This window comes from Littorina saxatilis, linkage group LG15 (assembly GCF_037325665.1).
Source record: "Littorina saxatilis isolate snail1 linkage group LG15, US_GU_Lsax_2.0, whole genome shotgun sequence".
In the NCBI taxonomy this organism is placed as follows: Eukaryota; Metazoa; Mollusca; class Gastropoda; order Littorinimorpha; family Littorinidae; genus Littorina; species Littorina saxatilis.
Window position 1 is genome coordinate 11,252,861 of NC_090259.1, and position 22,256 is coordinate 11,275,116.

Genomic DNA, 22,256 nt, shown 5'->3' on the forward strand with positions numbered 1-22,256 from the left:
CCACTGAACTTCAAAGAGAAAAGAGCAAGATTTGACTGTGTGAGATTATGACAATGCAAAACGTTACGTACAATACAAAATATTGTCATAAATGAAACGTTCCAATAACATTCCTGTGTTGCTTTTTAATTTTCAATTTTGGAACGTTGGCAGTTTATTTGTTTTTGGGTTTTGGTGAGATTACTCTTGTAACAGGGCTGTGAAAAATGAATGACAGGGGTTTATGCATGCCCAAGCATTCATATGACAAGGAGAACCTTTCACCCACCCCCACCTCCCCGAAATACTTGCAAAACTGAGAGAGAATGTAAGGCTTCTTTTTAAGCCTACTGTCTATATGATACTTACCGAGACAGTACTATTCTTGCACATTATCTATTATAGGCCGAAAAAATTGGACAAAACGCTGAGTGGGTACAATTATCTCCCATAACCATGCGCCACCGTGGATCCCAAGCACTGTCCGAGTGCTTCCCCCTTACAGGATGTAGGTGGCGCGTCCTCTTTCTTTATGAGCTGCAGACCCTCAAAAAGCCCATAACATATCAAGAGGGGAGGCGGGAGGGAAACTCTAATAGTACTGTCTCGGTAAGTATCATATAGACAGTAGGCTTAAAAAGAAGCCTTACAGTCAATATAACACTTACCTCGACAGTACTATTCTTGCACAGAATACCAGAGTGGTGTGAGGGTGATATGTAGAGTATTAAACTCCTTAATCAAAATCACTTAAATCCAAGGATTAAGATACCCAGGCAATTTTCGAACAGTACTACCGTAAAAGAAAATATACCCAAGAAACATACCTTAGACTGACGTGACCATGCTAGCAACCACTGCTGTGTGGTGAACTCAATGTCAAAGTCCAGGCCACTCAAAGCTTGACTACCACTGAGTCTACGGCAAGTGGCTAAAGCGATGAGGAACAATTAGTCTTAAAAATCAGCAACTTGATACTGATGCCTGCCAGGGGTTCAAACTCATTGCTACGCAGGAGTTTGAGGACCAGAAAGACATCCCCCTTGGGAAATGAAACCCGAGGTTTAGACACCGCTGCATTGCTAATACCCGAAAGGACATTAGCGATGAGGGAGGACCTGATCAAGTGTTCAGTTCTGCGACCAGTAGCGGCCGCAATCGTGGAAGCGATGGCAGATCTGTATCCAAGAAGAGTCTTAGAAGAAAGACTCTTCTTTTGATACACTTCCACCAGGAAGTTGGCCAAGTCCTGTGTTGAGGGATAAAGCGGCTTTATCCCCTTGGACAAGGCGAAGGTGGCCCAAGCTCTCCAGCGTAAGTCGTAGAGCTGATTAGTTGATCGCCTCTTAGCGTTCAAGGAAAACTCTACTGAACTCTTGTGCAATCCTAGTGCAAGCAGTTTGGAGCGCACAAGAGCCATGCGGTCAAGCACAGACTCTCTGGACGTGGATGAGGGAGGCATGATCGAGGCTGGAGCAGACCTCCCCCGTCCAGATCCAGAGGTAGAGGGTCTACGTGGGTGAGACCGCGAAGATCTGGAAACCACGGAGCTGTTGGCCAGTAAGGCGCGACCAAAATCAGTCTTGGTCGTTCCTGCAGATATTTTGCCAGCACCCTCGGAATCAGAGATGTCGGGGGATAGGCGTAAGCATCGAGGAGCCTCCACAAGAGAGTGAATGCGTCCAAGTGGAACGCATTCATGTCTCGAAAGGGGCTGACGTACCTGGGAAGCCGAGCGCTGAATCGAGTTACGAACAGATCGATCAGAGGACGGTCCCACCTTGCCCACAGACGCTGTAGAACGTTGTGAGCGATGGTCCATTCTGTGGAGAGAACCTGATCGCCCCGACTGAGAATGTCGGCCAGGGCGTTCAGTTTCCCCGGAACGAACTGGACTGACATCCGGACCTGATTGGTCTGGCACCAGAGCAGAATCTCCTCCGCCAACAGGGAGAGGGACCGAGAATTGGTGCCCCCCTGGTGGCGAAGGTAAGCTAAGCATGTGGTGTTGTTGTCCCCGTTGAAAATCAGAGGGGCCAAGGACAGGCCGAATGGGAGGGCCCGAAACTCGAACACCGTGCCCTCCCAAACGAACCGGAGCAGATGTCGGTACCCCGGGGCCACCAGGATGTGGAAGTAAGCATCCTGGAGGTCCCAGACATGGCCCAATCGTTTGGCCGGATGGCCAACCGGACCGACGAAGGGGTTTCCATCTTGAACTTGCACCTGTGAAGGTACAAGTTCAAGGTGGAGAGGTCCAACACCGGCCTGAACCGGCCGTCCTTTTTGGGGACGGTGAACAGGCGGGAGCAGAACCCCAGAGAAGGCTGAGAAAGGGGGTAGACCGCCTTCTTCTCGACCAACGAGTTCACCTCGTCCTGAAGAGCCTGCCATCTGGCAGGCTCTCGAGGAGGGGGGAACGTCCAAGGTAGAGCGGACAATGGAGGTTGTGACGACAGCGGTAGAGAAAACCCCGACCACACCACCCTCAAGAAAAACTGGTTGGAGACCAGTCTGCCCCACATGCCGCGGGCCCGAAAAAAAAGGGAACCGCCGGACGAAAGAGGGGCAACTTGAGGGGGCGTCAACGTAGGGCCGGGACTCACTGAAAATTCTGCTGGCGGGCAGGCGCAGGCTTGCGACCACCCCCCCTGGTGGTGCTGCTTCCCCTTACCTGTCTGAGCACCCTTCGTCTTGCTTGGGAACGCAACAGGCGCCTAAGAGGAGGAAGAAGGAGGCAGTGAAACTGGCTTCTTCTTCTTCTTCTGAGGCTGGGAGCTGGAGGTGACTGTAGCACTTCTCTTACTCCCCGCCGCCGTCGCCGAAGCAGCGAGGCCAACCATCAGAGAATCAGTGTTCCTCTGGCGTGTGGACTCCACCACAGAACGAACAGTGTCCGGATGAAAGAGGGAAGAAGGCTGAGGAAACGTGTTCCTCAGACTCTTCCTCATATCCGGAGGCACTATAGAAGTAGGCAGAAAATGATCACGGAACAGGGCCAATAAAGTGGACCAGTGTTCCAATGGCCAATTCTGCCGCAGACGTCACGCACGATCGCACGGCATGCAAAGCCCGATCCACTCGAACCGTGTCAAGGACCCGAGTGGAATCGGACTCTGCCCGATTGGGAGGGTCCAACAGTGTGGACAGCGTGCTCATCCATGTCAAGGCCTGTGATTGGGCCTCGACTGTGGAAGAAACGGTGGCCTCAAGATTGTGGAACGAAGCAGAGCTCAGTTCCACCTTCTTGACCGAAGGCACCTCCCCAACGAACACATCACCGTCAGCCCCACCCTAAACACTCGAAGTCTGGAAAGGGAGAGTTCGAGAGTCAAAGGGAAAAGGGAGGGACGAAACAGATTGGACACGAGGAAACAGTGGAGGTGCGCCTCCCGAAGGAAAGCATGGCACTGAACCCGCGTCCTCCCGAGGAACATAGGTCGCGTTTGCACGTGAATCTGTACTCCTCAGGCGATGTGCTGCCGCTTCCACCGTGGCACTTAGACTAGGGTGGAACGCGAATTGCCGGCGGCCGGATCGTTCATAAAACGAGCCGCCGGCAGACGCGGCGTGAGCCTCCCGCGCCCGGGCCGAAGCGGACTCAAAGGACGAGAGGGCGTCTCAGGGAAGGACGTCCTGAAACTGTTCAAACGTCCTTCTAGCTGTGCGAGGACGAGCCTCCTGCCTCTCGTCCTCAGACCCCGGGTCCACGTCCTGTGTGTCAACACTAGACGACAGACGCTTAAGAGAGGCATCCGTGACGTCAAGACGCCGCGTGATGTCTGTCATGTACTGTTGGAAAGTACGAAGCATAGCTTCGGAAGTTCCATCAGAAACCGGCAAGGGTAGAGTTTCAGTGTTAACCTCAGGGCGACCCTGATCCTCCTCCCTATCGTCCTCCGACTCACTCTCCTCTTCACTTCCCGACAACTCCTCAAAAGCAGGAGTGTAGGGAGCTTGAGGGGGAAGAGCCGAAAGCGATGAAGCAGGCTGTGAAGAAACGCCCACAGAAGCAAGAGGCCGCGAAGACCCCTGCCCCAAAGACGAAACGTCTCCAGCAGCCGAAGGGGGAGAAAAACAACAACCCTGCGACTGTTGGGTCAGCCCAGCCAACGAACCCCCGCCATTTATAGACTGAACAGGAACCCATCGGGTCTGATCAGAAAAGAAATGGTCCGGTCCGGTCGGGGGTGCCGATCCGGTCCGGTAGGGTGGTCCGGTCCGGTGCCGTACCATCCGGAGGTCCCGTTCAGCACCGAACCATCGTACCCACAGAAGTGTTCGGGTGGTTAGGTCCGGACGTGGACATACCGTACCATCCGGACCCGTAGGTCCGGTGGTCCGGTATGGTCCGGTTCGGTGCCAGACCATCCAGACCAACAGAGGTGGTCGGGTGGTCCCGCACCGGACCATCCGGACCCGTAGGTCCGGACCCGTAGGTCCGGTACCATCCGGAGGTCCTGTTCGGCACCGAACCATCCGTACGCACAGAAGTGTTCGGGTGGTTCGGTCCGGGCGTGGACGTACCGTACCATCCGGACCCGTAGGTCCGGTTCGGTGCCAGACCATCCGGACCAACAGAGGTGGTCGGGTGGTCCGGACCGGTCCGGTAGGGTGGTCCGGTGTTCCGGTCCGGTGTTCCGGTCCGGTCCCGTACCATCCGGAGGTCCCGTTCGGTACCGAACCATCCGTACCCACAGAAGTGTTCGGGTGGCTCGGTCCGGACGTGGACACACCGTACCATCCGGACCCGTAAGTCCGGTATGGTCCGGTTCGGTGCCAGACCATCCGGACCAACAGAGGTGGTCGGGTGGTCCGGTCCGGACCGGACCACCGGTCCAGCACCGGACCATCCGGACCCGTAGGTCCGGTCCGGTCCCGCACCATCCGGAGGTCCCGTTCGGCACCGAACCACCCGTACCCACAGAAGTGTTCGGGTGGCTCGGTCCGGACGTGGACATACCGTACCATCCGGACCCGTAGGTCCGGTTCGGTGCCAGACCATCCGGACCAACAGAGGTGGTCGGGTGGTCCGGACCGATCCGGTAGGGTGGTCCGGTGTTCCGGTCCTGTGGTCCGGTCCCATACCATCCGGAGGTCCCGTACGGCACCGAACCATCCGTACCCACTGAAGTGTTCGGTCCGGACGTGGACCTACCGTACCATCCGGACCCGTAGGTCCGGTGGTCCGGTATGGTCCGGTTCGGTGACAGACCATCCGGACCAACAGAGGTGGTCGGGTGGTCCGGTACCGGACCATCCGAACCCGTAGATTCGGTCCGGTCCCGTACCATCCGGAGGTCCCGTTCGGTACCGAACCATCCGTACCCACAGAAGTGTTCGGGTGGCTCGGTCCGGACGTGGACATACCGTACCATCCGGACCCGTAGGTCCGGCATGGTCCGGTTCGGTGCCAGACCACCCGGACCAACAGAGGTGGTCGAGTGGTCCGGTCCCGACCGGACCACTGGTCCGGTACCGTACCCTCCGGACCCGTAGGTCCGGTGTGTTCCGGTTCGGTGCCAGACCACCCAGACCAACCGAGGTGGTCGGGTGGTCCGGTCCCGACCGAAACACTGGTCCCGTACCGTACCATCCGGACCCGTAGGTCCGGGGGGTCCGGCAAGGGCCAGAGGTACTGTCCCGCACCGGACCCTAAGGTCCGGTACGGTCCCGTACCATGGGTCCCGTCCGGACCAAACCCGGAGGTCAAGTCCAGTCGGGACCCGTGGGTCCGGTTCGATCCCGACCCGTAAGCCTGGAACGTTCCGGACCCTTGGTCCGGACCATCCGTCACCCGAACACCAGACGCTAAGGAATGGCGTGGGGTCAAGACGGTCCGGTCGGAGGTGTCGGTCTGAGCAACAGAAACAATGTTCCCGTCGCCCTGACCATTCGACAGAAGTACCACGTTCTGTCGAACACCTCCACGTCCAGTAACTAGTCGGCCGGAGCGTTTCAAGAGGGACAGCCACCAGTCACACGGACGTCAGAGGGAACCGTAGTAGCAGTGGTCGTAGGCACGAAGCCTGAAACCCCTGCCCCCACAGGACCGCCCTGAACGGGGTCAATTCGCATCCCAACCCCAGCGGGGAGGGAATTCAGAGACCCCGTCATCTCCTCCGATCTCCCCCCCCAGGAGGCCGAAACTACTGTCAAAACAGCAGCAGACGACCCAGCGAGGGAGTTCAGAGGAGGACCCGTGTCCCTCCTGGCTTCCACAGCGGTGGAAACCGAGGAGGGCACAGGAGAGGCACCGGAAAAAGAAAGATTTTAATGCCAACTGCACCCGGTGTTCCCAGGCGGTCACCCATCCAAGTACTAACCGGGCCCGACGTTGCTTAACTTCGGTGGTCGGACGAGAACCGGTGTTTTCAACGTGGTATGGCCGTTGGCTGTCAAAACCTGAGTCTCTCCAGTAGCCCCTAGATCGGATTCACCAACCCCCAAAGAGGGTTGGGAATCGACCTGCCCCCGGATTCGAGCCAGGGGGGAGAAGGAAACCTTCCCCCCAGGCTTGAAACCGGGAGGAGCTGAAGCCTGAGACTGAGGGCCGGACAACGGCGTCGAAGGGGGGGAAGCCTGTTCCACTGAAGGAGAAGGAGAAAGAAGCTTTTTCTTTCCCCTCGACCTTCCCCGAACCTTCGACGGCGCAGCCCCGCCCGAAGTCCCAGGCTCAAGCCCAGCCTGTTTGAGCAAGCTCGCATTGAGCTTGCTCAAACAGGCTTTCTCCGCCCTCCCTCGCCGCAAACGCAAAGCGTTTGGGGAGGGAGAGTCGGAGCGCCGAAAGATCCCCTTCTCCGTGCGTAAAACATGACGCTGGGCGCCCGGAGAAGGGTTGCCCCCGGCAGACTCTGGTTCCGTAGAACCAGAGCCCAAAACAGGACGAGACATCCTACCTCGCCCTGTACGTACCCTTAAAGACCGAGAATTAACAAAATTCAAAGAAAATTTAGGTCAATACTCAAGTGAATGCGGCGAAACGAGAAGCAGACGACCGGTCACCACGAAGTAGGACGGGAGGCACGCCGAGTCCGCCACACAAAAACGGAGGCACAAGTTGAAGGAAACACAACGTAGCCTCAAGCCAGAAGTGGAATAACACACAATAATCCAACAGGTGATAGTCCACACAGAAAAGGAGCCTCTTAGTCCAAAATAATCCGGGAGCGTAGCAGAAACACAGCCGGTCTGACACGCGCGAAAAAAGAAAGAGGACGCGCCACCTACATCCTGTAAGGGGGAAGCACTCGGACAGTGCTTGGGATCCACGGTGGCGCATGGTTATGGGAGATAATTGTACCCACTCAGCGTTTTGTCCAATTTTTTCGGCCTATAATAGATAATGTGCAAGAATAGTACTGTCGAGGTAAGTGTTATATTGACAAAAACTTTCATACTCATAACCCCCTTTTCCAAATGCAGACACTTCACCAACAACCCTCCCTTTATTAAACGAATGTACAAGAATCTAGAGCAAACCTGAGTAAGCCTCCTGTTCTGCTCTCTGACTCCTTTATTAAACGAATGTACAAGAATCTAGAGCAAACCTGAGTAAGCCTCCTGTTCTGCTCTCTGACCAACTTGACTGTAGCCTCATGGAAGTTGCTGCTGCCTTTGGTTGACGTCACTGCCAGGTTCATATGCAGGGGGAAACCCTGAAACATCAGCACAAATTAAAATAGTACTGCTGTTCTGCCTACTACTTTTACTGTGCAGTAATATCATCTTCACTTTGTAGGAGAGAGAGAGAGAGAGAGAGAGAGAGAGAGAGAGAGAGAGAGAGAGAGAGAGAGAGAGAGAGAGAGAGAGAGAGAGAGAGAGGTGTCATCAGCATGTATTAACATTGTAAGTATGCATGCATGCTTTTTCTTAAAGATTTGTTGTTGATGTTGATTTTGTGCTTGTTCTTATTGCTATGTTAGTTTAGTTTGCTTGTCTGCTCTAACTTCATGATTTGTGTGTGTGTGTGTGTGTGTGTGTGTGTGTGTGTGTGTGTGTGTGTGTGTGTGTGTGTGTGTGTGTGTGTGTGTGTGTGTGTGTGTGTGTGTGTGTGTGTGTGATTGTGTTGGAATTGTAAAGCACCTGGAGCTGTTATCGGGACTTGCGCTACACAAAAAAGTGATTTATTACATGTATTAGTACATGAAAGTGTAGTATATATATATGGTTGGTAATAATGATCTTTATGAATAACAGAGTACAGAAGAACTACCCCAACCTCTTCACACAAAAAAGACAAAAGCTGACGTGAAAAAAATAGACCAACCAAATACTAGACCAACCTTTTCTGAACTATCCACAAGAGTGCGTAGCTGCATGTTAACCTCAGTGATGCGTGCCCGCTGAAAGTTCATCCGCTCCTGGTGGGCTTCCAATGAGTTGTCCTGAAAAAAAGATTACTTGTCACTTAAAGCAATGGACAGCGTTACCTGCATGAAATGTCTTATTTAAAGCAAAAAAAGACTACTCAAATTGTTTCAGAACTAAAAATTGATTTAAACAAAAAATTATTTCTTGGTACCAGCATCAACCTAAATAAAAAAGGATACACTAGTCAGGTTTCAATGCCATATGCATGGCTGCCATTGAAAGCCTTGATTCACAATCTTGAGAAAGAACTCATTCTCTTTCCATATTCTGAATACAGATTTGCCTAGTCTTTATACAAACTTGGAATTAACTTTTCTTGGAACAAAAAACCTATTGAAATTAGAACTATCTCACGGAAGAAGCAACAGAATTAGTTTGTCAAAACTCAAATGCTCTTTCTTCTGACCCAGATAAAATAAAAGTGAAGAATTCCAGCCTGTTGTACTTTCATTCACATTATAATTTACTTTGTCAATTTACTTTTGTTGCCTTGTCATCTTCATGCAATTTATGCGTAAGTGTATGAGTATGCTTGAGTTGTTAATTAATGCGAAAGATTGTGTATGAGTGCGCCTTGAATCGCCTTGTGGTGAGATATGTGCGCATTATAAATTCTCGTATTATTATTATTATTATTATTATTATTATTATTATTATTAACTAATGTGCTTTCTTCTAAGCCTAGATGAAATGAAAGCAAAGAGTCACATCGCGAGAAAGAAATGTTTTGAACTTGTAGTACTCACGTTGTAATTAACTTTTCCCAACATTCTCTGTTTATCCTGCACTGCGGCCAGTTGTCTCAGGTACCAGTCCCGGGCCATATCCACCATTTCTATTCCACGTTTCAATATGGAGCTCTCTTCCTCCAGTTGTTGCATACGCTTGATCTGTGAAATAAAAGAAATAATACACTGAACAGGAACCAACAGTACTAACACAACATCTGGACAAATTTTAAGTTTTCATTCCAAATAGAGCAATCCGACACAAATCTGAGTTCCTTTATAGGTTTCTCATTTGAACATTTCTTGGAAAACCCACGAATTTATGGAAAAGTGTGAGCCCTGCAGAAAGTAGTTTATTGATGAAACTGGTGAGCAGAACAGTAAAACAAGACAAATGTGACCCTCCACCACGAAATGAGTCGCATGTCACCTTTGCATGATTTTCATATGTTTACATTTTCCTGAAGAGTTTTTTATGCTCTATCCAGTGGTGAAACCCGTTTTAGAAAAGATCGAAAACTGTTCGAGTTATAAGCCTGTGACTAAGGTGACCCTCACACTGTTACCAGACAATCCCGGGGCTTATATTACGCCTAGCGCAGAACCGCGCGAGGTGACATGCGACTCATTTCGTGGTGGAGGGTCACAAATGATGAAAACAAATTTGAGAAGGTTAAGCCATGCCTTTTACAATGAACACACAAACACAAGCTAAGCCTCCCTCTCTCTCTCTCTTTCTCATACCATGTTGTGATCCACCCCATTCTGAAGCGTGTGGCGTCGACCAGAGCCGTGACGTCTGACTGTGGCTTTGCCAGGAATGTGCGCCTGTTGTGGCTGAGCCTCTTCCTTCCTCGCAAACTGGTCAATGTTCGCTGCACACACAAACACAAATGGCCCCTTGAACAACAAACAAACACACACATGTATACAATCACTTAATTAAGATACACATAGAAGCTCCCCAGATTTTCCATAAATTTACCTCCATTTTCAGAATCCCTTGTTTTGAAGGCCTAGTGTGTGAGTGTGTGTGTGTGTGTGTGTGTGTGTGTGTGTGTGTGTGTGTGTGTGTGTGCGTGTGTGTGTGTGTGTGTGTGTGTGTATGTGTGTAAGTGTGTGTGTGTGTGTGTGTGTGTGGAGGGGTGTAAAGAAAGCAGCGAAAAAGAAAAATCGGAAAAGGAGAGACAGACTCTTTTCCTTCCCTTCCCCCACCCTCATTTCTTGTGGACACCAAAACAGCTGCAATGTCCAGGGCCTCTGTCCACATCCATTCAGTCACACTTATTCCCCAGAAACAGTTACAGGATTACAGGTAATTCAGCCTTTCAATGGCAGAGCTCAAGCAAGCTAGCTTATCAAACACTACCATCTCTTTCAAGCAGCAAAGCAACCTAAGGAACCCTGCCTCACATGCCCTCTACTGCTAGATTAGTGGCTGGGGGCCCGGTAGCTCAGTTGGTAGAGCACTGGACTTGTGATCGAAAGGTCGCAGGTTCGAATTCGGGCCGGGACGGACACGACGGACACGGGTCAACTTTATGTGCAGACCCAGAGACGGAAGCCATGCCCCACCCATGTGTCATCACAATGGCACGTAAAAGACCTCGGTCATTCTGCCATAAGTGCAGGTGGCTGAATACACCTAAACACGCAGACACCTGGGTAGCGCGACTCCGTTGCTGCTAGCTTTCCACTGGGAGGAAGCGACCCGAATTTCCCAGCGATGGGACAATAAAGTAATGAGAGAGAGAGAGAGAGAGAGAGAAATAAAGGTACAATCCTTCTCGCAGAACTAAGCCATCATGTTCACCCCCACAGATCTGTACAGACTTTTGCATGTGACAAGAGCATCCTTCCTCTTAGACACATACCAAAAATCAAAATTTGATTTTTTTTGGGCAAAGTGGGATTTTTTCTTTCCGAAATAATCCAAAAACAAAGAGACTGCCAACGTTCCAATTTTCAGAATAAAAAAAACAAGAAAGGTAAGTTGTTGGAACGTTTGTTGTTGACACAAAACGTTACATTCACAAATATTCATTTCGATCAAGATAAGTTGTCGTAACTAATTGTTTGTCTGTGCACTTAAAAGACTGTTGGGTTAATATATATATATAATTTGTGAATCACTGAATGTAACCTTTTTTGTCAATAACAAAGTTTAAACGTTCCAACAACTTACCTTTCTTGTTCGTGGGCTGAAACTCCCACGTACACTCGTGTTTTTTGCACGAGTGGAATTTTACGTGTATGACCGTTTTTTACCCCGCCATTTAGGCAGCCATACGCCGTTTTCGGAGGAAGCATGCTGGGTATTTTCGTGTTTCTATAACCCACCGAACTCTGACATGGATTACAGGATCTTTTTCGTGCGCACTTGGTCTTGTGCTTGCGCGTGTACACACGGGGGTGTTCGGACACCGAGGAGAGTCTGCACACAAAGTTGACTCTGAGAAATAAATCTCTCGCCGAACGTGGGGACGAACTCACGCTGACAGCGGCCAACTGGATACAAATCCAGCGCGCTACCGACTGAGCTACATCCCCGCCCTTGACACTGTTGTCATTTAAATATTAATTGAAAAAAAAATTCCCCCTCTGCACAAAATGCAACCAGACAGTTGATTTTCTGTCTGTGTACAAGTGGAAAGATGCTCTTCACATATTAGGCACACACACAAAAATAGTCTGTTTACGGTATCCCGACCGACCCTATTTTTTCGCGCGACCCTAGACTTTTTTTTGGCATTTGGGAAAAAAGAAAAATAAAAAAATTATAATAAAATAAAAGTCTGGTTTTTTTGCAAAATAACTTAAAAAAATGTTTAAAAAAAAAATTTGAAATAAAAAATCCCGACCTACCGACCCTATTTTTTGACTCACATGCGAAGCAAAAGTGAGTCTATGTACTCACCCGAGTCGTCCGTCCGTCCCCCCCCCGTCCGTCCGGCCGGCTGGAAAACTTTAACGTTGGATATTTCTTGGACACTATTCAGTCTATCAGTACCAAATTTGGCAAGATGGTGTATGATGACAAGGCCCCAAAAAACATACATAGCATCTTGACCTTGCTTCAAGGTCAAGGTCGCAGGGGCCATAAATGTTGTCTAAAAAACAGCTATTTTTCACATTTTCCCCATTTTCTCTGAAGTTTTTGAGATTCAATACCTCACCTATATATGATATATAGGGCAAAGTAAGCCCCATCTTTTGATACCAGTTTGGTTTACCTTGCTTCAAGGTCAAGATCACAGGAGCTCTTCAAAGTTGGATTGTATACATATTTTGAAGTGACCTTGACCCTGAACTATGGAAGATAACTGTTTCAAACTTAAAAATTATGTGGGGCACATGTTATGCTTTCATCATGAGACACATTTGGTCACATATGATCAAGGTCAAGGTCACTTTGACCCTTATGAAATGTGACCAAAATAAGGTAGTGAACCACTAAAAGTGACCATATCTCATGGTAGAAAGAGCCAATAAGCACCATTGTACTTCCTATGTCTTGAATTAACAGCTTTGTGTTGCATGACCTTGAATGACCTTGACCTTGGGTCAAGGTCACATGTATTTTGGTAGGAAAAATGTGTAAAGCAGTTCTTAGTGTATGATGTCATTGCTAGGTTTAGTTATTTGACCTTGACCCTGAAGGTCAAGGTCATGTAAAGGTCAAGGTCAAGCATGTGAGTCGTATGGGCTTTGCCCTTCTTGTTTTGCCTTTGTTACCGTAAACAGACCTTTTTTTTTTTTTGGGGGGGGGGGGGGCGGCCTTAGGTAAAAGTCTGGCCCACACGACAAGGATGGGACCTTTAAGGCAACTACAGTGTTAAGTCCCATAGACAGTGGCTTTATAAAGCACAATGAAACCATTTACTCCCTGAAGTCGACCATTATGGGATTTGTCTTTTTTTCATGGTATGACACGCTTGAGCACTCATGCGAAACATTATCTTTGCTTCGTTGGAAATTCCTGAGTGTCAGCTTCTAAAATAACTAGCAGCTTGGTTGTAATGTGTCTCTCTGTACACATCTCTGCAGCTTGATGGAGTATAGGACAACCAAGAAAAGAAAGAATAGAGATGATGTAAGAGAAACACAAAGGGAAGGGCAAAACAAAACTTTTTTTCACTCTGTCAGTCTGTGTGCTTGTCAAAAAGCGACCAACAGAAAGTTGTGTCACACTTTACTTCAAACTGTCAAAAGTAACAGAGCATGGACAGTGGAACCCCCCTTTCAAGACTTCCATAAGTCTGAAATGGGAGGGAGTCTTAAAATGGAGGTATATATTTTAAAGACATTTTGATCAAAACAAACTGGGCGGGGATGTAGCTCAGTCGGTAGCGCGCTGGATTTGTATCCAGTTGGCTGCTGTCAGCGTGAGTTCGTCCCCACGTTCCGCGAGAGATTTATTTCTCAGAGTCAACTTTGTGTGCAGACTCTCCTCGGTGTTCGAACACCCCCGTGTGTACACGCAAGCACAAGACCAAGTGCGCACAAAAAAGATCCTGTAATCCATGTCAGAGTTCGGTGGGTTATAGAAACACGAAAATACCCAGCATGCTTCCTCCGAAAACGGCGTATGGCTGCCTAAATGGCGGGGTAAAAAACGGTCATACACGTAAAATTCCACTCGTGCAAAAAACACGAGTGTACGTGGGAGTTTCAGCCCACGAAACACAGAAGAAGAAGAAGAAGAAGCAGATCAAAAGCTAGTATCTAAAGAGGGGGGGGGGGGGGGGGTCTACAAATAGGGGGTCTTCACGGTGGGTTCTACTGTTGCGCCCAAACACTGTAATCTGCCAAGTCCTCTACCTGCTGATCTGTTCGGATGTCTCCCCTTTACAATTTGCAATGATTTTCTTTTCTCTATGGGAATTTGTGCCCAGATATATGTGTAGTTAAATGATACAGTTTGATGCCTCCGAGTTTAGAATTTGCCACTGTATCATGTTACTAAATTGTATTCCAATATAAACTTTGCATAGTGTGGCACAGTAGTACTTAATCTTGTAATGCCCCCAGAAGTTAGACTCCCTAAAAAGAATTCCTATGGGCCATTTTCAGATTATACACGCCAATGCCCACCTAGACAATACATACATGTACACTTACTATAACTTTCCATAATGTCAACAACTTCGCAGTTACCGGCCCAGATAGTGTTTAACCCTTATACCTAATAGCCAGACCTCTTTCAGATTTCAATGGAAAATGCAATATAAAATAAACATAGGTGAAATCAGCCGTACCATGTACACTCAATGCCTTTTATTCCCTTGCATAAAATTACTGCCTTCTTAGTAGACCGAAATAAACTGAAAATACCATAAAAGCACAGATAATATCAGGCATACTATTAGTATTACATGTACTATCTACACCCAATTCCTTTAATTCACTTGCACTTGCAGTTTATCATAAACATTATGCCTCTGTACCCAGACACCGTGAAGATCAGACAAGGAGCTGCTACATGTACTAGTCATTAGACTCATTTTGAGCTGAAATGACTGGGTTAACACTGGCCTAGAGGCAGCTAATAAACCGGCTCATTTTTTACCACAGGCGCATGAATCAGGAACTTATCTAATAGATATTGAAAGTAATTAGTTTAATTCACTACTTTTTATTCTTTCAGGTGCCTGTATACAAGTTATGCATAACTCACACTTAGTGACTTACTCAGGGTTTCATTTACTAGTGCGCCCTGCGCCATTGGCACATTACATGTAAATCTGAAAATGTCCCATCACAATTCCATTCAGTGAGTCAAAGGGCGCATTGAGATTACGTACCACTGCGCCACCAAATGTACACTTTACATCGGATTACACTGACACACACACACAGATAACACGATATAACGGTTAATTCTCAGATGGCACCATATTGCACCATTTTGGAATTTTTGCATCTTGGGACAAAACGCATACAGGCCTCTAAGGCGCTTCTTGCCTTCGACTATGTCCCATTGGAATTTGGTTGAGGGGGACAAATGTCCCATTGCCCTTTTCTCCCAGGCTAAACCCTGCTTACTGTTGACTATATTTGACTGGTTCTGCCCAACTCTCTTTTGTTGTTGTTGTTTATATTTAGACTACTTACTTCCCGTTGTTTCTGTGATTTAATGTGATGTTAGATCTCTCTTTTCTTTTACAAGCACCCTTCTTTGTGTACAAGATGGTCACTGGGTGTATGATATGGCTTAAAAGTTCTTTGACAACACTGGCTGCCAAACTCTGTCTACAGACTCATACTATGCCTCTGGCATGTTGAAAGGCAAGCATTGGGTTGTTTAGTTGTCATTTATCTTGGTATACATTTTCCAGGCAAGCCTTATCTATTGTTATTCTATGACTTAGTTCCTGCCCTACCGAAGCAAAGAGCACCCTGTAGGTGAAGCGTCTGTGAGGATCCCGTGTATAAACCACATCCAGGATAACTAAACTTAGATTTGTGTGCCTGTGCCACTGACGCTAAACAGCTTTTGTTCTCCTATCAAGCTTGTCAATGTCATCAGGTAAATGTTATGAGGACATGCTCCACTGCCTGGGGCTAGAATAGGCTCAAAGTCATTGGACTCATTTGTTTACACACAGAAGGTATTCAGTGCTTTGAGTTCGTCTGTGACTGTGACTGCAACACTGAGAGCACTCTTTAGAAAAAGTATCTAGGCATGGTCTCTATGAAGACAATGCCTGTAGACTTGACCCCACTTCTCTCTTTGGTGTAAGCCACAGTGGTGATACATTACTGTGGAACCCCCTTTTTACGACCCTTCAAAATCTGAGAAAATCATGTCTTACAAAGCAGGGAGTTTTAAAATGGAGGTCAAGTTACAGTGCCAGTGGTTAGGCCAAAAAGAAAAATATGTCCGTTTCCGGTAACCCGACCGACCCTATTTTTAAGCGCCGACCCTAAAATTTTTTTGTGCTTTTCGCACACAACAACAACAACAACAAAAAAAAAGGGAGGTAATCGGTCGATGAGACTTCACAATCGAAGAGACTTACTATAACTTTCCATGTCAACAACTTCGCAGTTACCGGCCCAGATAGTGTTTAACCCTTATACCTAATAGCCAGACCTCATTCAATGGAAAATTCAATATAAAATAAACATAGATGAAATCAGCCGTACCATGTTTCCGTCGTCACGCGAAAAAAACATGGCGGCCAATGACGCTGGGGAAAAAAACAAAAAAACGTAAAAAGAAATGAAAAATAAAAATAAAAAGACCGACCGACCGTATTTTTTTCGGCGATGTTACCGGAAACAGACATATTTTTCTTTTTGGCCTTATGAACATAAAATCTGAAAAAAATAAGGTCTTAAAAGGGAGGGAGTCTTAAATTGGAGGGTCTTACAAGTAGGGTTCCACTGTATAATGTATTCACTGGCATCCAATAAAAGACCACAGGTGTGTCCTTAATGAAAGCAGCTTTGAACCTGTGCAAAGATTGGCATCAATTGCATTGGGTACATGTGGAGCAGTGTTACTGTTATTGTCTGAGTCACTCTATAGAGCTACATCTAGACTGTGTCAAAATATTGACTCCTTGATTGCCTGCAGGGCTGTGAAACTGAAAGAGAGACTTTGGGAGGAGGATCCCTTGAGGGGTGACAGAGAGAGGATGTTTCACAGATTGTGTATGCTTGCAGAACTTGCACACACTGACACAGGACACACTCATGTGTGCACAACATACATGCCCAAATGGTCTCTAAATAACTTGAGTCTTATGCGACTGTAGGCGAATGAGCCTAAAAGTAGTAAAACAAAAGGTCTCTATATGTGAGTTGTGACTGCAAGTGTAAGCAAGGATTAGTTTGTGTAAATTGACTTTGAAGTTTGATCAGCTTCACAAAGTCAACTTGTTTTTTTACAAACCCATTGTCTCTGGGTACTATGAAAACTGATAGTTTTTACACTGATTCTACCTAACTTCCGAAGGGATTGACACTACCAATAATACATAATACTGCAATGTGAAACTGAAAGTCAGGCGTGAAAGTCAGGCATGAAATACGGAAATTTGTGAAAACGATTACAGTATGCCCTGATAGTAGTCTACAGTGGAACCCCCTTTTAAGACCCCCCAATTTAAGAATTCTTCCCTTTCAGTTTAAGTTTTAAGAGTATTTACCCTGTTTTCTTAGACTTTTTTTTTTACTCCCTCCTTTTTACATTTAGTCAAGTTTTGACTAAATGTTTTAACGTAGAGGGGGAATCGAGACGAGGGTCGTGGTGTATGTGCGTGTGTGTGTGTCTGTGTGTGTGTGTAGAGCGATTCAGACTAAACTACTGGACCGATCTTTATGAAATTTGACATGAGAGTTCCTGGGTATGATATCCTCAGACGTTTTTTTCATTTTTTTGATAAATGTCTTTGATGACGTCATATCCGGCTTTTCGTGAAAGTTGAGGCGGCACTGTCACGCCCTCATTTTTCAACCAAACTGGTTCAAATTTTGGTCGGGTAATGTTCGACGAAGCCCGGACTTCGGTATTGCATTTCAGCGTGGTGGCTTAAAAATTAATTAATGACTTTGGTCATTAAAAATCTGAAAATTGTAAAAAAAATTTTTTTTTTATAAAACGATCCAAATTTACGTTTATCTTATTCTCCATCATTTGCTGACTCCAAAAACATATAAATATGTTATATTCGGATTAAAAACAAGCTCTGAAAATTAAATATATAAAAATTATTATCAAAATTAAATTTTCCAAATCAATTTAAAAACACTTTCATCTTATTCCTTGTCGGTTCCTGATTCCAAAAACATATAGATATGATATGTTTGGATTAAAAACACGCTCAGAAAGTTAAAACGAAGAGAGGTACAGAAAAGCGTGCTATCCTTCCCAGCGCAACTACTACCCCGCTCTTCTTGTCAATTTCACTGCCTATGCCGTGAGCGGTGGACTACGAGTATACGGTCTTGCTGCGTTGCATTGCGTTCAGTTTCATTCTGTGAGTTCGACAGCTACTTGACTAAATGTTGTATTTTCGCCTTACGCGACTTGTTAAGACCTGATTTTGTCAGATTTTTGGAGGTCTTCCACTGTATACTATCACAAAACTGCAGACCTCTAACACAAATTGCCAATTACATTAACAACAAGTTATGTACAATACCCCGACCCAGACTTAACCCTCTCAGGAACTTAACCCCACCATTAGCACAACAAGGTCTTAAGCCGATCACAACCACTCTGCTCCCCGGCAGAAGGGGTCTCCGTCAGTCCTTGACTCAAGAAATTCCAGCAGGTAGGTGAGAAGCCACCTGTCTATTGAAGCAGAAGGCGAGCGGTTCGCACCTTGGCCCACTGTTTCAACAGCAGAAAGCTTCCGTCTGAGCCAACAGCAGCCCCCTTCCAGTCGCTGCCGGTACACAGATTTGGGTGGTCAAGGCAAACCTGTCGGCCCTGCAGAAACATCGGGCCTTACCAAGGCAAATAGACCCACTGTCAACAGAGCCCATCGGCACAGGTTGCAGGGCAGAGCCAGAGGCTTGAACTTAGCCCATGCACGCACTCGCCTCTATCCCATTAAATAAGCACTGCCTCCCCCCCCTCTAAAGTCACCACAACCTTGGGACAGACAGACAGACATAATGTGCAAAAAAGAAAGAGAGTGGAGCTCTAGAGAAATCACAGATGGAGGGGATGGGGAGAAGATTCAGTCAGACAAGAATAGACAACAATAATGAACAGTCAACCTGCTTGAAGTTTCAGGATATGATTTGAACATTTGCAGAGGACTGGACTCATTCCAATGCCTTTTGACTTTGATGGTTTGCCGCTATTGGCATGGTGTGACCACGCCTGTGGTCTGACTAAGACTTTCAACAGTCTATGAATGTTGTATGTTTATGTCATTTTCAAAGGTATACAATCCATTAAGCAAATAACACAGAGTACTTAAAGCTGTTCAGCTTTTACGAATGACATAGACATGCATCGTCAGATCTGCAAAATCACATACGTTGACAATATGATGATAAATACATGATGTACAGTCTGAGTCATGTGCTTTTAGTTTTACTAGTTTTAGCGACGCCATCAGCATTGCAAAGTAATTATTAACAATAACACTGATGAGCACAAATCATATCAAGTTTTAGGTCAACGTGGGATTAATTAAATCAGAGCAAACATTACAATTACCATAAATGGCATGCTGGGGGTCATCAGAGGAGTGTGGTCTGTCAGGTCTGTCTTGTGCCCCTCTGTGTATCCCTCCTTTGTTGACCGCCCAGTCTCGCTGCCAGTTTTTCAAGTCGTTCACAATTTTCTGGTTCTGTCGTTGATCCCTTGGCGGGACTTGGGGAGGGTTTAACTCCAAGCCTGATAACGCTTTTCGAATTTGTGGATTGTGAGACACCCTCTCAGGTCTGGGTGGGGGTGGACCTTGTCTGGTTGAGGGGTAGCTGGGGTGGGCAGGGTCAGCAGCAGGGTTGGAGTAGGGTGGATTATTGTTGATGCGTCGGTAAGAACTAGCACCGCTGGCATTGTTGGGTTGTGGTTTGACTGCAGCTGTGGCGGGTCTGGCATCAGGAGGAGTCTTCTGCTGCAGGTAGGGAATGGCAGAGCGGTGGGCGCCTCCGCCTCCTCCACCCCCTGTCTTGTTTGTGTCTGGTGCAGGGTTCCCCTGCTGCCGGTGTCCAGGGTCCGATTGCAGCGGGTGGGAGGGGGAGGGGTAAGGTCTAGCTGACAATGGTGCTGATGCAGAGGGACTCCTGTTTTCCTTCTGTGCCAACCCTCCGCTGGTACTCACAGATCGTCTTTTAAACTGGTCTTTCCCATAGAACAGGGCCATCTTCAGCCCGGCCACAAAACAGTCGAAGCTGAGGAGGCCGCTGGGGGGTACCACCTTCCTCAGTCCCACCATCACTCCCGTGGGTAAATCCCGTACCCCCTCGTCGCTCCATCTGCTTTCGATGTCTCTGAGCCGAATCAAACCAGTGTGTTCTTCATCCAAGATATCGAACAGTATTTTTAGAGAAGCCACAAACTGCTTGGGCAGTCCCTCGTGCGCATCCGCCATTTTAAGACTGGACATTCTAGCTACCAGGAAGAATGTGTACACAGAGTGGTGAGGTATCACAGGCACCCCATCGAGCGTTCACTACCTTGTCTGCTGCCCAGGTAAAGTGAAGGTAACAGCATGCTAATGTGCTTTCAAACAGAAGTGTGGGCAGGTCAGCCCATTTCCTCTGATTTGTGTTGATTGGCTCTGTCTTTAGGGTAAGAGCCAATCAAATACAAGAATATAACGCTTTACTCTCTTACATTTTTCAGAATTTTTTAACAGATGTGTTGTATTACGTCCGATTCTTTTGCTTACTGTAATTTTTTTGCTGTTAGTAAATTACTAATGCACTGTCACTTTCATAGTTTCTTGTTTTGTCCTCTAAATACCGACATAAATCATAAAAATCGTAAAAGTGGGTTGTTGAGACGCCATCTTTGATTTGCATCGTTGTGTTGGACGGCGAAAGAAGAGCTGTGTCTTTGGTGAACTTACGGGTAATTTTGCTTTTGAACAGTTTTACTGACACGCAGAACATTTTGAAACAGTAATACATACGTTACCGAGAAGACTGTACATTATGATCGTGCAGTATTAACTAGCCATGTACTGTTCTACATGTATTGATCCTAAATAAAGAACGGTTGAATTTCTTGGAAATTTCAAGCCCGGTCGGTGTAGATTCTACTGTACTATTTCTAAGACGAAGTTCTGTAGCTTTTGACGCGTTCTTTCTTCCATTGTGTTTAGGATTCTGTTTTGTATTGCAATAGTTCTAACTGCTTTAGTTAGTTTGGCAGTAACCGGTGACAAACTGACATTTTTGAGATTATGGGCGATGATCTTGAAAGGCAAGCGATTCACAGAGCGCGGCGCGCTGTGCAGCGCGGCGATTCACAGAGCGCGGCGTGTTGTGCAGCGCAGCGATTCCCAGAGCGCGGCTATTACTCTCACCAGCGCAGATTGTTGACGCGCTTTATTTTTGTACATGTGAGATTATCAACAACATTTTTAACAATTGATTGCACCTACCTCTATGAGTAGGTATTCCAAAGTGCTCTTCGCGGGTGGCGAAAAGTGACGCCGAGTGTGATTTTTCACTGGTTTTTAACTTGTTCACACTCGCCGGAATGAGATGAAATGAATAAAAAGAATACACCAAGATGATAATTGATTCTTCATAGTTACTTTAAAACAAAAATGAAGTATTAGATTCAAAATCTAACATTTGAAATACGCGTGTGAAAATGGTTGCAAAGTTGTGTTTTTCTGACGTCAGAACGAAGTTTTCGCTGTGTTGTTTTGACCCCAACCGAGAAAACTCCGCTCGCGGAGATAAGCCATTAAAATTAGCAACAACCCGCTACTAAAGACATAAAGAGGAAAGATTAAGCTTTCCGGCGATATCAATATTATTTTGATTGACTTGCGTTTAAGAGTAATATTTTCTAGTTTAAAACTTCGCTCGAAAATTTTGCCATCTCAGAACGAACAATATCCGGTTTTATGCATGCGAATGGCAAGGTCGGAGTTTGAACTTTCACCTGGTCTATTTTCATACTGATGCAACCAACGGCTTGCTTCCGCGAGGACCGAAAACGAGGCAACCCGTTTTTCTCGTTGTCGAGTACGCCGTGTCATGGCGGCGTTTGACGAAGATCAAGCGATGGCACGTCACGGTCGCGAAAGTTCGATTTGCACCCAAAATTTGACGAACCATTCGATCCAGATTGTCTAGAAGGTAAGCATATATACCTTACAATGTGTTCTCTTTCGATTCTTTAAAATATATTTGCTTATTTAAAAAAACACGGGGATTGACGAACCGAGTTGATAGCAGACGAAGTACAGTGTTTGTGAAGGTGGGAGTAGTGAACTTCTCGGCACGCTGTATTTTTACAGTGAGGAAAATAAAGCATTATGAATCAAGGAATAAAGTCTTGAAACACAATTTTAACAATCTGTTTATTGATTTGAATCATTAACAAAGAGAATTACTAGAAATTAGCTTTTTTGCATGCGTGCTCGATAGTTGTCTTCTGGGTGATCTCCCTTATCTCTTTGTTTACATTTTACGATGTGCAAACAACTTCGCTTTTTTTACGTCAAATAATTCCGTTTTCTTTTC

General features: G+C 46.7%; 2 protein-coding genes and 1 non-coding gene across 3 annotated transcripts in view; 1 reads left to right on the forward strand and 2 right to left on the reverse strand.

Annotated features, from left to right (window-relative positions):
• The window catches only part of LOC138948541 (suppressor APC domain-containing protein 2-like), a 31,556-nt gene extending 11,275 nt beyond the window's left edge, over positions 1-20,281 (reverse strand). The window contains exons 1-5 of the mRNA XM_070320099.1: positions 19,264-20,281; positions 9,825-9,955; positions 9,099-9,242; positions 8,265-8,366; positions 7,530-7,637 (exon numbers count right to left, since the gene is read on the reverse strand). Coding sequence (XP_070176200.1) covers positions 7,530-7,637; positions 8,265-8,366; positions 9,099-9,242; positions 9,825-9,955; positions 19,264-20,158 — 1,380 coding nt within the window. The 5' untranslated portion in view covers positions 20,159-20,281. The remainder of the gene's footprint in view (positions 1-7,529; positions 7,638-8,264; positions 8,367-9,098; positions 9,243-9,824; positions 9,956-19,263) is intronic.
• On the reverse strand, positions 6,257-6,375 carry LOC138949576 (5S ribosomal RNA). The gene has a single exon (XR_011450352.1). It is a non-coding gene; the product is annotated as a 5S ribosomal RNA (ribosomal RNA).
• A 276-nt stretch (positions 20,282-20,557) lies between the features above and the next one.
• Positions 20,558-22,256, forward strand: part of LOC138948538 (zinc finger protein on ecdysone puffs-like) — a 32,206-nt gene continuing 30,507 nt past the window's right edge. Inside the window, exon 1 of the mRNA XM_070320092.1 lies at positions 20,558-20,625. The gene's annotated coding sequence lies outside the window, so the exon portion shown is untranslated. The remainder of the gene's footprint in view (positions 20,626-22,256) is intronic.